This window comes from Macaca mulatta, chromosome 1, assembly GCF_049350105.2.
Source record: "Macaca mulatta isolate MMU2019108-1 chromosome 1, T2T-MMU8v2.0, whole genome shotgun sequence".
Classification (NCBI taxonomy): domain Eukaryota; kingdom Metazoa; phylum Chordata; class Mammalia; order Primates; family Cercopithecidae; genus Macaca; species Macaca mulatta.
The window spans coordinates 25,419,875-25,437,784 of record NC_133406.1 but is presented as its reverse complement, the minus strand read 5'-3'; the positions used below and the strand labels follow the sequence as shown (position 1 = coordinate 25,437,784).

General features: G+C 41.7%; 1 protein-coding gene across 6 annotated transcripts in view; it reads left to right on the top strand.

Moving 5' to 3' along the window:
* The first annotated feature begins 330 nt into the window (after positions 1-330).
* The window catches only part of ADCY10 (adenylate cyclase 10), a 90,091-nt gene continuing 72,511 nt past the window's right edge, over positions 331-17,910 (top strand). Inside the window, exons 1-7 of one of the 6 annotated variants that reach the window (XM_015125126.3) lie at positions 331-623; positions 1,619-1,723; positions 3,604-3,642; positions 3,853-3,996; positions 6,035-6,240; positions 8,997-9,093; positions 10,232-10,320. In XM_015125126.3, coding sequence (XP_014980612.2) covers positions 476-623; positions 1,619-1,723; positions 3,604-3,642; positions 3,853-3,996; positions 6,035-6,240; positions 8,997-9,093; positions 10,232-10,320 — 828 coding nt within the window. In that variant the 5' untranslated portion in view covers positions 331-475. Of the gene's footprint in view, positions 624-1,514; positions 1,724-3,372; positions 3,643-3,815; positions 3,997-6,034; positions 6,241-8,996; positions 9,094-10,231; positions 10,321-17,910 lie in introns of those variants that run through there. The other 5 variants (XM_015125132.3, XM_015125139.3, XM_015125146.3 and 2 more) reach the window with 5 other exon arrangements.

Below are 17,910 nucleotides of genomic sequence, written 5' to 3'. Positions count from 1 at the left end.
TTGATTTTTTTTTTTTTTTAAAGACAGAAAAAAGTAAAAGACCAAGGTAGAGAGAGGGGAAAAGGAAACATGAGGACAGAAGAAAAAGAAGTCTGGCCTGAGTGAATAGAGCTAACAGCCCTATTTAGCTCTACTTGCTGCAAGGGCCTACCCCTTCTGGCAAATGAGTGGAGGCGTTCAGCTACCCTCTTTCACCCCAGCCTCTCTGTAATGGTGCTCACTTTTGCAACAGCTGTTCAGGGTGGGAGGGTTCTTCCTCTGTATAGAAACTGGCTGTTTTGGAGTTTGGCTCAACAACTCTGGCATTTTCACCACTATAAGCAGGCCACAGGTTAGAACAAAACAAATGGAGAAAGAGCAATAGGAAAATGAGCAAATGAATATATCAGATTTCCTCTATTTCAATTTTCTTTTTAGAAGACCTATTTGGAGACTGCTTCCTGTCACCATAAAATCCTGAACATTTGTCTTGAACATGAACACTCCAAGAGAAGAATTCCAGGACTGGCCCATAGTCAGAATAGCAGCTCATTTACCAGACCTCATTGTCTATGGACATTTCTCCCCAGAGCGACCCTTTATAGATTATTTTGATGGAGTCCTGATGTTTGTTGATATTTCAGGCAAGTGCAAAAGGGATGTTTGTTTAATATAGATGAGCAACAGGCTCACGTGGGAAGTCACATGCAGAGCTTGACTGCAGAGTAGGGAGGCCATTCTGGAGGCCCTGGGCTGTCACAGCAGATATGCTCTATTGAGAACACAAGAGGGAGGAAATAGTTTGTGGCCCTGGCTCTCTCTCATCCTCCCTTACCCAGCACTGCCAGTCATGGGCATATCTTTAAGATTCTCAAGTTCCATTCTTTGCTCCTGTGTCTCTTCCCCAACTTCACTGACTCATCCTCCCCAGCCCCAAGCCCCACACACATCCCAGTCAAAACTGACCTCAGGAAATGATCTCCCTAGATGATGTTTACATCTTACTAATAAACTTGCCACCTCTTCAGAAGTGTTTGAAATGTGTGTGATTTTGTTACCACGGACTGAAAATTTTATTCCCAGTTAAAGAGGTTGCAGTTATCACTGTACAGTAGAGAATTCGGAAGAAAGTATATCTGGAGCCTTTTCCTGGCCCCTAAAATAATAGATAGAGGAGGCTGCATGTCTGACACTTGACCAGCCACAAAGATCCCTAAGAAGAAACTCTGCCTGTTTTTAAAAGCTGAGGCCACCAGGCGTGGTGGCTCACGCCTGCAATCCCAGCACTTTTGGAGGCTGAGGCAGGCGGATCACAAGCTCAGGAGTTCGAGACCATCCTGGCTAATGCAGTGAAACCCCGTCCCTACTAAAAATACAAAAATGAGCCAAACATAGTGGCGCATGCCTGTGGTCCCAGCTACTTGGGAGGGGGAGGCAGGAGAATTGCTTGAACCCAATAGGCAGAGGTTGCAGTGAGCCGAGATCACGCCACTGCAATCCAACCTAGGCTACAGAGCGAGACTCTGTCTTGAAAAAAAAAAAAAAAAAGCTGAGGCTCACTGCCTTCCTGGGTAGTCCTCTTCTGGCTCTGTTTGATTTCCCCAAGCAGCCAAAGAAACGAGCTGCACATTTATTCCAGGTTTTACTGCAATGACTGAGAAGTTCAGCAGTGCCATGTACATGGACAGAGGGGCTGAGCAGTTGGTGGAGATCCTCAACTACCACATCAGTGCAATAGTGGAGAGTAAGTGTTCCCATAGGTTTCTGACTTGAGAATATTTCAGTTCATTGTTTTTTCTGTAGTTGTCAATTATAACCTGATAGAGTACAATTGCTTAGCACTCCTCCTCTTCCCCATGAAATGTGTATAAAACCAGTCTTTTTTGAAATATGATATAGTATAATTGGAAAAATAAACGTAATCAAACCTCACTAATACAGACTATTTGAGGGAAGGGATATTTTGTGTTAGAGGGCTGAATTATAAACTGCTTTTAAAAGAACTGTAGTAGTAATACTTTTAACTATATGACATATCCAAGTATTTATTTTTATTTATTTATTTATTTAGAGACAGAGTCTTGCTCTGTCGCCCAGGCTGGAGTGCAGTGGCACAATCTTGGCTCACTGCAACCTTCACCTCCTGGGTTCAAGCAATTCTCATGCCTCAGCCTCCTGAGTAGCTAGGATTACAGGCGCCCACCCCCACGCCCGACTACTTGTTGTATTTTTAGTAGAGATGGGGTCTCACCATGTTGGCCAGGCTGGTCTCAAACTTCTGACCTCAAGTGATCCACCCACCTCAGCAGCCCCCCAAAGTGCTGGGATTACAGGCGAGAGCCAACGGTGCCCAGCTATTTTTATTTATTTATTTATTTATTTTTTGAACCAGAGTCTCACTCTGTCTCCCAGGCTGGAGTGCAGTGGCATGATCTTGGCTCACTGCAACCTCTGCCTCCCAGGTTCAAGCGATTCTCCTGCCTCAGCCACCCAAGTAGCTGGGATTACAGGCGTGTGCCACCATGCCCAGCAATTTTGTATTTTTTTTTTAGTAGAGATGGGGTTTTACCATGTCGGACAGGCTGGTCTTGAACTCCTGACCTCAGGTGATCCTCCCGCTTTGGCCTCCCAAAGTGCTGGGATTATAGGCGTAAGCCACCGCACCTGGCCTATCCAAGTATTTTTAAAAGCCAGCATCTATATAACCCAAAGATAGTCATTAAGAGATTGTTGTATGAGTAGATAAATGATTTATAATTAACTTCTCAATAATTTGTCTCCTAATGATGGATGCTGAAGCACTTAGAGTAAACTGAAAACTTTAGTTCCCTTGTCAACCTCTGCCTGCCATCTTGTTTGCATTGTTAATTCCAACTATTCTTGAAGACAACGGTTTACTCTGTTATGGCGAACTCCTGGCCTAGTGTTTTATCAGGCTCTGAGTGCCTTAGTAATATCTTGATGTTACCCACTAGACAAAATTTAATGTTTCATAAAAGCAGGAACTATGGTTGATTCCTTTCTGCATCTGACTTGGCACAACAGGTGCTTAGCCAATCCATGATGATGCATAACGAAAAGAGAGAATGGCCATTTACGCTATACAGTCTAAATAAACAAAATACAAAGTTAGTAATAACCAAAAATGCAAGTGACTATGGTTGTGATTTTCCCATTCCCTGACTCCTAGTTTCTGTGGAGTCCTGTCATTCATCCACCCACCCATGCTTACGCAAGCCCCAGCCTATAACATATATTGATCAATAAATTAATTAAAAGCATTCCATTATCGTGGGAGGAGGGCAACTGTCTTCAGACCTCATCAGAGGGCAGCTGTCTTCAGACCTCATCAGAAACCCTACATGTCTTTCTCCTTTCTTTCCCCATTCACAGAAATGGAGCATAGACGTACACTGGTTCCACGTATTCATTCTCCACTTGAGGAAACAGACTCAAATGGGTTAAGTGGCTTGTCTGGGATGAGATCTTTAGTATAAGTCTATTCTCTGAATCACTGTTCTTTTGACCTAGTTTCTATTCCACTAACAAAGAATGATTTTTTTTTAACTGCTTTTAAGGAATCAGTGTTTGATTTAATTTGTTGTTGTTGTTGTTTTTTCTCAGAAGTGTTGATTTTTGGAGGAGACATCCTGAAGTTTGCAGGTATGGGGGCTTACTAAGATAGGAGGGGTAAGAAAGGAATGCTGAGATGCCTGTGCTTCTGTGCTGGGGACAAAGGAGGCATCCTAGAGAAGGCAGTGGCCAGGAGATAGGCTGAGGAATGCTTGATGAGTAAGTTTCTATACAGATCTCATACAGAATAGATTGATCCCCAGGGCAGGTCAAAAGCCCGCGGCATGTCTCTCTCTGAAGGTGATGCACTGCTAGCCCTGTGGAGGGTGGAGCGAAAGCAGCTGAAAAACATTATCACAGTGGCAATTAAATGTAGCCTGGAGATCCATGGATTGTTTGAGACCCAGGAGTCTGAAGAAGGCCTAGACATCCGAGTCAAGATAGGTAAGCATTTGAGAAGGAATAAATCCTATGGCAGTTGGGATAGGGGTCTTGACTCCTGGGGCATCTCTCTCTCCCAAAGAGAAGTAGTAGAACATGGTGGCTCAGCCCCATGATGCCCTGGACTTTGGAATCAGGACAATCAGAATGTGAATTTTGGCTTCCTCACATACCAGTTGAGAGAATTTGGGCTACATAATATCTATCTAATAAGCTATTACAAAAAGTAAATTAGTTGGCATGGTAGTTGATGCATAGGAACCACTCAACAAAATAGTCTTTGTTACTGCTACTGCTTTTATTATTATTCCATCTTGCTGCTTGTCAAGGTTGTGCAGTATAAAACAAAATAGAGACTAGCTTGCCATCACATAGTTTCAGCAATGGCATGAGATTGGTCACCCCCTACCTCATAAGAATGATGTGCAGGAAAAGCTTAACAGGTCAGCCTGCAGCACAGCTCCAGCTTTATACAAGGCTTCTTAAGGTTATACTTATAGTAACAATCACACATATTTCCTTATTACATTGCAGACATTACACACTATGCATGTGTAAATATTACCCACATTATATCACAGTCCTGAGATATAGGCATCATTGTATCCATTTCAAAGATGAAAAACAAGATTCTGAGAGGTATAAGTAATGAGTAACAGCTAGAGTTATGGTTGGTGCTGTTAGTGTTAGCTTCTGCCTAACTAAACTTTGCAAAACTTAGAATTCTCACATGTCGTACCTGGTGGGATCATCAGCAGTTACACAATTAACTGTTTCTCAGCCTTCTTCAACCTAGGCCCACTTTTGATATTGTTAAAAATTTCCAAATAAGGCCAAGTGCAGTGGCTCATACCTGTAATCCCAGCACTTTGGGAGGCCAAGGTGGGTAGATCACCTGAGGTTGGGAGTTTGAGACCAGCCTGACCAACATGGTGAAACCCCATCTCTACTAAAATACAAAAATTAGCCAGGCGTGATGGCGGGTGCCTGTAATCTCAGCTACTCGGGAGGCTGAGGCAGGAGGATCACTTGAATCCACGAGGCAGAAGTTGCAGTGAGCCAAGATGGCGCCATTGCACTCCAGCCTGGGCTACAAGCGTGAAACTCCATCTCAAAAAAAAAAAAAAAATCCAAAGAAGTTAAATATTTTGTTGGGAAAAAAAATCAAAGTTATATAATACTGAATATTTTTTCTAAGTTAGCACCCAAGGAGTCTGATGTGTTATCCTTCTTGAGAAGGATGGGAACCCAGCCCCCTCTTGCATGCTGATTGGCTGTTAGAGAGGTGGGTCCCAGCACCTTTTTTTAGAGTAAGTCCGAACATCAGTGTGTTTCAGATAGAAAACAAACTGTATGTAGTATCAGGCGGAAATCAGCCTTGACAAATCAGTACAGCAGAGAGCGAAGATAAAAAATAAACTTTGATTGTATTACAGTCACTTAAAAGAAATGTGTGTCACTTATAGTTCATTTATACATATATTTTGTGTACGTGTCGTGTTATACAGTTAGACGTCTTCTGTCACTCGGGTACCAAAACTTTCATTTACCAACTTAAAAACAATGAGAGAAACTGTTGTTGGGATGGGATGTGTAACTGTCAAATGCGTACTTCTTTTCCCCACCCTCTGTTGTCTAAAATTCGACCCTAAGGGATTATTTTTAGTTACAGCTTCAATCTCTGCTAAAATGCAAATTATCCCAAAATAAGAATTATTAAAAGTATTCCCTGTTGCCCTTAAGTATACATAATTGAAGAAAAGGTAAAAATACCTTTGGGGACTGGTAGGACCATGTAGGGAGAAAAATGTTACAGACAGGCAAAAATTGGTGGTAGAACTTTCTAACTTTGGAAGAAGGGGAGTTTTGGAAGGCCCGAGCCCAAAAGAGGTATGCCATAATTCCTATGTAAAGTTTTAGAAGTGAGATTTTGCTCTGAGATAGTATAGTCCCACAAAGATTAAGATTTTTCCAAGAACCTGTGCTGCTGGGAAATAATCCAGAACTTCTTGTGCAAACCTATTCCTTGCCTTCTTGCCAGGACTGGCTGCTGGCCACATCAGCATGTTGGTCTTTGGAGATGAAACACACAGCCACTTTCTGGTGATTGGTCAGGCAGTGGACGATGTGCGTCTTGCACAGAACATGGCTCAGATGAATGATGTTATTCTGTCACCAAACTGCTGGCAGCTTTGTGACCGGAGCATGATTGAAATTGAGAGCATTCCAGATCAGAGAGCGGTTAAGGTGGGTGTGATGCCGCTACTGGCAGAAAAGTTCTGCCAGCCTGTAACAGAGGCACCCTGCCAGAACAGTCCCTGGGCACGCTGGTTTCATAAAGCTCCTGGGTTGGAGATTGGGATGGCGTCAGTCTGGGTTAGGCTAAGGACGCTTTAGTCCGGGGCAGCTCCTCTGGGAGGAGCCAAGGCTGGTTAGCTTGAGGAGGAAATGATTAGGCTTCTTTGTGGGTAACTGAGAATATGGAATTTGGGGATTGAGGCCTTTTGAGGGGCTAGTGACCTAGCTTAAGGAACCAGAAGGGTCTGCCAGTTCACCCGGGAGCAGAGGGGAATAGTTTTAAAGGCTGTCATTGATCCTCACTTTCTTTACCCAACACCCTCCTAACCCAGGGTGAGGGATCACTGAGGGTAAAGATTGGAGTTGAGCAAGTGTGGCGAAGTTCAGTGATAGAAGCGAGACTTTTCCTGTGGCTCTGCCTAGTAGAAAACATTGTGGTTAAGTTGCAGATTGACTATAAGCAGAACTGTCCCTGGGATATGGCCAATTAGAAAAGCTGTGCTTTGAGGGTATGAAAGTGGAAGAAAGGCCAGGCGCGGTGGCTCAAGCCTGTAATCCCAGCACTTTGGGAGGCCGAGACGGGCGGATCACGAGGTCAGAAGATCGAGACCATCCTGGCTAACACAGTGAAACCCCGTCTCTACTAAAAAATACAAAAAACTAGCCGGATGAGGTGGCGGGTACCTGTAGTCGCAGCTACTCGGGAGGCTGAGGCAGGAGAATGGCGTAAAACCGGGAAGCGAAGCTTGCAGTGAGCTGAGATCTGGCCACTGCACTCCAGCCTGGGTGACAGAGTGAGACTCCGTCTCAAAAAAAAAAAAAGAAAGTGGAAGAAAGATGTGCTGCTAGATGAACCAAAGGAACGGGACTACACGGCAGAAAGAAAGAAAAGACAAAGAATCTGTTCAGATGCTGGCCAAGATGGGAGGCACTCCCACACTCATGCATCAGCCTACAACCCTCACCACCACCACCCCCTCCTCACTCTTCCAGCAAGACATACCCAGCCTGCATGGCGTAGCTGGCTCATAGCAATAGCCCATTCCCATCCTCTTCAATCATTCTTTTTTTTTTTTTTTTTTTTTTAAGACAGAGTCTCGCTCTGTTGCCCAGGCTGGAGTGCAATGGCGCGATCTCGGTTCACTGCAACCTCCGCCTCCCGTGTTCAAGCAATTCCCTACCTCAGCCTCCTGAGTAGCTGGGATTACAGATGCCCGCTACCACGCCCAGCTAATTTTTTGTATTTTTAGTAGAGACGGGGTTTCACCATCTTGGCCAGGCTGGTCTTGAACTCCTGACTTTGTGATCCACCCGCCTCAGCCTCCCAAAGTGCTGGGATTATAGGTGTGAGCCACCGTGCCCAGCCTCTCTTCAATCATTCTTTATAACCTTTAAAAATTGTTTTAACTTTGAATTCATGTTAGACTTACAGAAAAGTTGAAAACATAATAGAGTTTCCATATATCCCTCACCTACCTTCCCCTAATGTTAACATCTTTCATAACAAGAGTGCAATAGTCAAAACCAGGAAATTAACATTGGTACAATACTACTCACTAAAGACCTTATTTGAATGTCACCAGTTTTCCCACTGTGGTCGTTAGTGGAATGTTCCAGGACTGTATGCATGATCTCACATTACATTTTGTTATTTTTGCTTAGTCTCCTGCAGTCTGTAATAGCACTTCAGTCTTTCCTTGTCTTTTATGACCTTGACACTTGAGAGTTGTCAGTTATTTTGTCAAACATCTCTCTGTTTAGTTTTGCCTGATGTTTTCTCTTTCTCTCTCTCTCTCTGTCTCTCTTTCTCTCTCTCTCTCTCTCTCTGTCTCTCTTTCTCTCTCTCTCTCTCTCTCTCTCTATATATATATATATATATATACATATTTTTTTTTTTTTTGAGGTGGAGTCTGTCACCCAGCGGGGAGTGCAGCGGCATGATCTCAGCTCACTGTGACCTCTAACTCCCAGTCCCAAGCAATTCTCCCACCACAGCTTCCTGAGTAACTGGGACCACAGAACTGTGCCAGTACGCCTGGCTAATTTTTTTTTTTTTTGTATTTTTGGTAGAGACAGGATTTCACCATTGTTACCCAGGCTGGTCTCAAACTCCTGAGCTCAAGCAATCTGCCCACCTCAGCCTCCCAAAATGCTGGGATTACAGGCCTGATGTTTTCTCTTTATTGGACTAAGTTTATGCTTTTTTTTTTTTTTTTTTTTTTGCAAGAATACCACAAAAGTGAGGTCGTGCCATTCTCAGTGTGTCATCACATGCGTCTCATGATCTTGATGTCTTATGACTGGTGATGCTCCTAATTTCTTTTTGGCCATCAGCCCCCGTCCTTTAACACTTATGAGAAAGAAATGGTGTGCAGTTTAACCAGGTTTTATTTGAATTAAAATGTTATGAAAGAAAAAAAGCAGGAAAAAGTTCTAAGGGTGGAAAAGTATAAGAGTAGTCCCCCTTGGAATGACCCTCTCTGTGCATATACCAAACATTGAGATCTGAGTGAATACTGTAATTGGAAAGACTTTTTAAATTTTTAATTTAAAATTTCAATTTTACAAAAGATTTTTGGTGTTTTAAGTGTGCCAATCACTGTGCAGTCAAAAGCATACTCTCTGACTTTCTGCAGAGAAATTATACTCCGAAGGATTAAACGGTTCTCAGAATAACTGAAAACTTCTCATTTTCTTTTATTTAGGTTAACTTCTTAAAACCACCCTCTTCTTTTAATTTTGATGAATTTTTCACAAAGTGTATGACCTTCATGAATTATTATCCTTCTGGTAAGCACAAAAGTAAGTACCCACCATGGAAAAAAGCCTTCGCCTCTACCAGTGGTCAGTAGGGTCTTATACCAATGCCAATAGCTTCATTACTAGTGGGTGAGCTCCTCAACACAGCTCCTGGTCCTTATCAGCACACAAAGGGTACCTACTTCTCATTCTCTGGGACAGCAGTTCTAAGTATGACACTCCCCATACCCTCCACCTCTCCCTAGGCACTGACTCCTTTCCCTCATCCATCAAATATTAATAAGTATCCCCTAGGATAAAAGAAAAAGTAAAGCTTCTTTGTGTGCTGCTTTCCCCTCCTAACCTTCACCAATAAACTTCTCAGAAAAGTAATCTGTAAATGTATTTATACCTGTTCTCGTATCCCCTTCTTTATTTATTCATCCAATAAATATTGATTGCAATCACCTTGATGTCTATGCTCACCTGCTCTTCAATCTTGCACCGCTGCCATCTATCTTCTGCCCTGGTCCTCTGCTGTCTACTGAGACTATTTATGTCAAGGCCACCAAGGACCATTAATTTGCCAAACCAGGTGACCTCTTCTCAGGCCTCATCCTAGGTGGTTGACTGTAGCTTACACTCTTCTTGGACACTACCTTCTCCTTTTTCCTTGGGTTCAAGAGTATTATTCTTTTCCAGTTTTGCCTTTACTTCTCAAATCACCTATTTTCAGTAATCTTTGCTTAGTTTCCTTCCAATTTCTTTTTTTTTTCTGAGACGGAGTCACACTCTGTCGCCCAGGCTGGAGTGCAGTGGCACAATCTTGGCTCACTGCAAGCTCCGCCTCCCGGGTTCACGTCATTCTCCTGCCTCAGCCTCCCGAGTAGCTGGGACTACAGGCCCCCGCCACCACGCCTGGCTCATTTTTTGTATTTTTAGTAGAGACAGGGTTTCCCCGTGTTAGCCAGGATGATCTCAATCTCCTGACCTCGTGGTCCACCCTCTTCGGCCTCCCAAAGTGCTGGGATTACAGGCGTGAGCCACCATACCCGGCCCCTAGGTGTCCCAGAGTCTCCTGACAACTGTAAAGACAGGACGGCCCAATGCCCAAGAGAATAGGGACTGGGAGACTCCTCTGGCTAGCACTGCAGAGCCAAACTTCCCTCTCTGAGCCTGCACCCTCCTTCTGCCTTCTTAGACCTCCTGAGGCTTGCGTGCACGCTGAAGCCTGATCCTGAACTGGAGATGTCCCTACAAAAGTATGTGATGGAAAGCATTTTGAAGCAGGTATTTTCATAATTGAATTTATAGGCTTTGGGGATGTCAGGGATCTGGACAGCTGGAGTTTTAAGATTTAAGTAAAAAACCCAGCAGCTACTAGTAAATAGTAAAATGTTCCATTAAAATAAAAAGACTTCCTTTTTTTTCTTTCTTTTTTTCTTTTTTTTTTTTTTGAGACAGAGTCTCACTCTGTCACCCAGGCTGAAGTGCAGCGGCATGATCTCAGCTCACTGCAACCTCCGCCTCCCGGGTTCAAGTAATTCCCCCGCCTCAGCCTCCCACATGTGCCACCACACCCAGCTAACTTTTTGTATTTTTAGTGGAGATGGAGTTTCACCATGTTGGCCCGACTGGTCTCAAACTCCTGACCTGAAGCGATCTGCCCGCCTCACCCTCCCACAGTGCTGGGATTACAGGCATAAGCCACCACGCTGAGCCTAAAAAGACATTCTCTATGTGTAGGTGACTGTGAAATTCATTGTTCAAATCTCAGTACTTTAAAAGAGGGCATTATTCACAATTATAATCTGACAACAGGCATAAAATAAGACTGCGTTGCTTATATAATTGGGCAAATGGGAGCTGTTGCAAGCATATAAGAACATGTGGGCACCCTTTCTGTATGCCACATTGCAGAAAGACTTCAAGTGGATGAACATTGGCACACTATTTCTCCAAGTCATTTGCATTAGATCTTAAGTTTTGAGATTTAACAATGCAGGTAATAAGTATACTCTGAGCTACCTCCACCCTCCAGTGTTTTCTCTTTTTATTCTCTTAATCTTGATTCTCTCAAATTTATTAATCCATGTGAATAATAACTGTCTCTGACCGCTCACCATATGCCAGTCACTCTGCTAGTTCATGTATTTATTCTTTACAGTCCTTGGTAGATATTTTTATCCCCATTTTATATGTATAAGAAAACTGAGACCCAGAGAACACTACAACCTTTCCTGAGGTTGTCAAGTAAAAGATATAGCTAGGATTTGAACCCTGGTCTGTCTGAATTCTACAATTTTTGACAGGCTATCCACCCTCCTAATATATGCCTGCTTTGATACTTAGTCCCATCAAAATGCTGTTGTGTCCTGGAGGAAATCTTTGTAACAAAGTCCTGTCCAGTGGGTAGCTGCCTTCATAAGTGAATTGGAGAGGTATCAGAATGCACCCTGCCACTTCAGCCCACTGTAAAAACATTACCCCTAGTGCCTGCAATTGCTTGATTCTTTATGGCTTTCGAAGCTTAAAAAAGTCACCCCATTCTCCCCTAGCCATTCTCAAGAGCTATAATACATTATGCTTCTTTAATTGCAACCAGCTGAAAACAAGGTCTTTAGCAATGGAATATAAGATGGACTCTGTGAGTCACTGGGAAAATTCCAGGTAGGAAAAATGTTTACCTGGTGAAGAGGTACAGCTAAGAGGGTTGAAAACAAGACCAAAGACAACCTTTTACAACTTTCCCAAAACCAGCCCCTGCACCCAAAGAAGAGAAGTCCTTAAAGATACTGTAGTCCTCTTTTCCAAGCCAAAACTCAGAATACATAGTCTGACAGAAGTTTTTTATTTACTTGTGAATGATTTTATTTGAAAAATCAAGGCCAGACTCATGCCTGTAATCCCAGCACTTTGGGAGGCCCAGACAGGTGGATCACTTGAGCCTAGGAGTTCAAGACCAGCCTTGACAACATGGCAAAACCCCATCTCTACAAAAATACAAAAATTAGTTGGGTGTGGTGGCATGTGCCTGTAGCCTCAGCTACTCAGGAGGCTGAGGTGAGAGGATCACTTGAACAAGGAGATGGAGGTTGCAGTGAGCCGAGATGGCGCCACTGCACTCCAGCCTTCGGGACAGAGTGAGACCCTTCTCGAAAGAAAGAAAGAAGGAAACCAGCACATTGGTTAATTAGAAATTATTAAATCCCTTTTATAAAAAGAATAAAATTACATGAAACCAGGACCTTCTAGGCAGTTAGGAAGCATGGCTGCATTATTCCCTATACCAATTCTTCTTTAATCTAGAAAATGTGCTTCACATTGTCGTTGGAGAATCTGACACTTCTGTGCTATTTCAAGGAGAAAGTGCAGTGATTTTCCCCCATTGGTTTGCTATGTACTTAATTAACAAAATTCAGGAGTGATGATTGGCAGGGATAATTTGGGAACATTCTCCTTTCTTTTCCTGTGCCTGTTGTGTTGGAGAGAAGAAATGAAATATACCATCACAGAGAGGCAGAAGTGTGTGGCAGATTAAATGTTGGATGAGCCAGGTGCGATGGCTCATGCCTGTAATCCCAGCACTTTGGGAGGCCGAGGTGGCGAATCACAAGGTCAGGAATTCAAGACCAACCTGACCAACATGGTGAAACCCTGACTCTACTAAAAATACAAAAATTAACCAGTCGTGGTGGCGCACACTTGTAATCTCAGCTACTCAGGAGGCTGAGACAGGAGAATCGCTTGAACCCGGGAGGCAGAAGTTGCAATGAGCCGATGTTGTGCCACTGCACTCCAGCCTGGGTGACAGAGCAAGACTCTGTCTCGAAAATAAATAAATACGTAAATATAAAAATAAATAAATAAATGTTGGATGAGGAGTCTGGAGATTTGGGTTCTAGTGTATTGTGTCCTTATGTGACCTTGGGAAAGTTGTGTTACTTCTCCATACATCAGTTATCTAATCAGTAAAATGGTGATAATGATACTGATTTCAGTTTGTTTGAACATAGTGTAGGATAGAATGTGAAAACATTCCAGAAAAAACCTAATGAAAATAGAAGGTTGAATTACATAGCATGCTATTCTTATTCCTAACTATAAAAATAAGAGAGCCAAACTAGCAGATGGCATCTGTGGACCTGTATGGGGCCTGAGGGAACTCGTCACCCTGAAGGGAAAGGACACGTGCCTGGCTGCCTTTGCCACCTGCTGATTGTAGAGCACTAGGGCCTTGAACAAAAATAGGTGGTAGCCTGGTAGTAGTCACAGTGGGCCTTGGGCAATATCCAGTGCTGTGCTGGCTTCAGGTCTGGCCCAGTGCAGTCTCAGTGATGGTAGCCACAAGGGTACTTGTGTGACTCCACCCCCAGCTCCAAGCAGCTCAGCACAGAGAAATAGAGACTCCGTTTGTTTGGGAGAAAGTAAGGGAAGAGAACAAAAGTCTCTGCCTGGTAATCCAGAGAATCCTTCTGGATCTTATTTAAGACCACAAAGGTGGTACCTCTATGAGTCTGCAAGAACTATAGCATTACTGCACTTGGGGTGCTCTGTAATGCAGATATGGCTTAGATCACAACACCCAAGTTTTTTTGAATATATGGAAAGCCTTCCCAAGGAGGACAGGTACAAACAAGGCTAAATGTCAAAGACTACAATAAATACCTAACTCTTCAATGTCCAGACACTGACGAACTTCCACAAGTATCAAAACCATCCAGGAAAACATGACCTCACAAAGGAACTAAATAAGGCACCAGGATAGAGAAACAGAGACATGTGACCTTTCAGACAGGTAATTAAAAAAAGCTGTTTGAGGAACTCAAAGAAATTCAACATAACACAGAGAAGGAATTTAGAAACTTTCAGCCATGCTAACTAAGAAAACAAGAGAAAAGACCCAAATAAATAAAATCAGAAATGAAAGAGGAGACATTATAACTGATACCACAGAAATTCAAAGGATCATTCGTGGCTACTATGAGCAGCTATATGCCAATAAATTGGAAAATCTGGAAGAAATGGATAAACTCCTATACACATGCATCCTACCAAGATTGGACCCTGAAGAAATCTAAAACCTGAACAGATGAACAACACGTAACAAGATCGAAGCCATAATAAAAAGTCTCCCAGCAAAGAAAAGCCTGGGACTCGAAGTCTTCACTGCTGAATTCTACCAAACACTTAAAGAAGAACTAATACCAACCGTACTCAAACTACTCTGAAAAATAGAAGAGGAGGGAATATTTCCAAACTCATTCTACGAGGCCAGTATTACCTGATACCAAAACCAGACAAAAGTACATCAAAAAAAGAAAGCTACAGGCCAGTATCTCTGATGAATGTTGATGTAAAAATCCTCAACAAAATATTAGCAAACTGGATTAAAAAGATCATCCATCATGATCAAGTGGGATTTTATCCCAGGGATGCAAGGGTGGTTGAACATATGCAAATCAAACACTGTGATATGTCTTATCTACAGAATGAAGGACAAAAACCATATTATCATTTCAGTTGATGCTGAAAAAGCAGTTGATAAAATTCAACATCCCTTCATGAAAAAAATTCCCAAAAAACTGTGTATAGAAGGAACATACCTCAACATAAGAAAAGCCATATACAATAGACCAACCGCTAGTATCATGCTGAATAGGGAGAAACTGAAAGCCTTTCCTCTAAGATCTGGAACACAAGGATGCCCACTTTACCACTGTTTTTCAACATAATACTGGAAGTCCTATGTAATCAGACAAGAGAAAGAAAGAAATGGCATACAAATTGGAAAGGAAAAAGTCAAATTATCCTTGTTTTCAGATTATCTTATTATATTTGGAAAAACCTAAAGACTCCACCAAAAAACCATTAGAACTGATAAACAAATTCAACAAAGTCACAGTATACAAAATCATCATACAAAAATCAGCATTTCTATATGCTAACAGTGAACAATCTGAAAAAGAAATCAAGAAAGTAATCCTGTTAACAATAGCTTAAAATAAAATAAAGTACCTAGTAATTAACCAAAGAAGTGAAAGATCTCTACCATGAAAACTATAAAATGTTGACGCAAGAAATTGAAGAGTCCACAAAAAAAAATGAAAGATATTCCATGTTCATAGATTGGAAGAATATTCGTACTAACCAAAGCAATCTACAGATTCAATGCAATACCTATCAAAATACCAATGACATTCTTCACAGAAATAGAAAAAAATTCTCAAATTTACATGGAGCTGCAAAAGACTCAGAGTAGCTAAAGCTATCCTAAGCAAAAAGAATAAATCAGGAGGAATCATATTACCTGACTTCAAACTATACCACAGAGCTATAGCAACCCAAACAGCATAGTACTGGCATAAAAACAGACACGTAGAGGAGTGGAACAGAACAGCGAACCCAGAAATAAATTCATACATCTACAGTGAACTAATTTTTGACAAAAGAGCCAAGAATATACATTAAGGAAAAGACAATCCCTTCAATAAATTGTGCTGGGAAAAACTGGATATCCATATGCAGATGAATGAAACTAGACTCCTATCTCTCACTATATACAAAAATCAAGTCAAAATGGATTAAAGACTTTGAGATCTCAAACTATGAAACTACTACAAGAAAATATTGGAGAAACTCTCAAGGACATTGGAGTGGGCAAAGATTTCTTGAGTAATACCCCACAAACACAGGCAACCAAAGCAAAAATGGACAGATGGGATAACATCAAGTTTTTTTTTTTTAGAATTATTTTATCAGATAAAAACTTAGTTTCATTTATGAGCTTTTTTTAATCTTTTATTTTTGTATTTTTTAAAATTATACTTTAAGTTCTAGGGTACATGTGCACAACGTGCAGGTTTGTTACATATGTATACATGTGCCACGTTGGTGTCCTGCACTCATTAACTCATCATTTACATTAGGTATATCTCCTAATGCTATCCCTCCCCCTCCCCCCACTCCACGACAGGCCCCAGTGTGTGATGTCCCCCACCCTGCATCCAAGCGTTCTCATTGTTCAATTCCCACCTATGACTGAGAACATGTGGCATTTGGTTTTCTGTCCTTGCGATAGTTTGCTCAGAATGATGTTTCCAGCTTCATCTGTGTCCCTACAAAGGACATGAACTCATCCCTTTTTATGGCTGCATAGTATTCTATGGTGTGTATGTGTCACATTTTCTTAATTCAGTCTATCACTGATGGACATTTGGGTTGGTTCCAAGTCTTTGCTATTGTGAATAGTACTGCAATAAACATACACGTGCATGTGTCTTTATAGCAGCATGATTTATAATCCTTTGGGTATATACCCAGTAATGGGATGGCTGGGTCAAATGGTATTTCTAGTTCTAGATCCTTGAGGAATCACCACACTGTCTTCCACAATGGGTGAACTAGTTTACAGTCCCACCAACAGTGTAAAAGTGTTCCTATTTCTCCACATCCTCTCCAGCACCTGTTATTTCCTGACTTTTTAATGATTGCCATTCTAACTGGTATGAGATGATGTCTCATTGTGGTTTTGATTTGCATTTCTCTGATGGCCAGTGATGATGAGCATTTTTTCATGTGTCTGTTGGCTGCATAAATGTCTTCTTTTGAGAAATCTGTTCATATCCTTTGCCCACTTTTTGATGGGGCTGTTTAATTTTTTTCTTGTAAATGTGTTTAAGTTCTTTGTAGATTCTGGATATTAGCCCTTTGTCAGACGGGTAGATTATAAAAATTTTCTCCCATTCTGTAGGTTGCCTGTTCACTCTGATGGTAGTTTCTTTTGCTGTGCAGAAGCACTTTAGTTTAATTAGATCCCATTTGTCTATTTGGGCTTTTGTTGCCATCGCTTTTGGTGTTTTAGTCAAGAAGTCCTTGCCCATGCCTACATCCTGAGTGGTATTGCCTAGATTTTCTTCTAGGGTTTTTATGGTTTTAGGTCTAACATTTAAGTCTTTAATCCATCTTGAATTAATTTTTGTATAAGGTGTAAGGAAGGGATCCAGTTTCAGCTTTCTACATATGGCTAGCCACTTTTCCCAGTACCATTTATTAAATAGGGAATCTTTTCCCCATTTCTTGTTTTTGTCAGGTTTGTCAAAGATCAGATGGTTGTAGATGTGTGGTATTATTTCTGAGGGCTCTGTTCTGTTCCATTGGTCTATATCTCTGTTTTGGTACCAGTATCATGCTGTTTTGGTTACTGTAGCCTTGTAGTATAGTTTGAAGTCGGGTAGCGTGATGCCTCCAGCTTTGTTCTTTTGACTTAGGATTGTCTTGGCAATGCGGGCTCTTTTTTGGTTCCATATGAACTTTAAAGTAGTTTTTTCCAATTCTGTAAAGAAAGTCATTGGTGCTTGATGGGGATGGCATTGAATCTATAAATTACCTTGGGCTGTATGGCCATTTTCATGATATTGATTCTTTCTCTCCATGAGCATGGAATATTCTTCCATTTGTTTGTGTCCTCTTTTATTTCATTGAGCAGTGGTTTGTAGTTCTCCTTGAAGAGGTCCTTCACATCCCTTATAAGTTGGATTCCTAGGTATTTTATTCTCTTTGAAGCAATTGTGAATGGGAGTTCACTCATGATTTGACTCTCTGTCTGTTATTGGTGTACAGGAATGCTTGTGTTTTTTGCACATTGATTTTAACATCAAGCTTTAAAAGTTTCTGCACAGCAAAAGAAACTGTCAACAAAGTGAAGAAATGGAAGAAAGTATTTGCAAACTACCCATATGACAAGGAATTAATCTCCAGAATATATAAGGAGCTCTAACAGCTCCTTAGAAAAAAGTCTAATAATCCAATTTAAAAAATGGGTAAAAGATCTGAATAAGGCCAGGCACAGTGGCTCACACCTGTAATCCCAGCACTTTG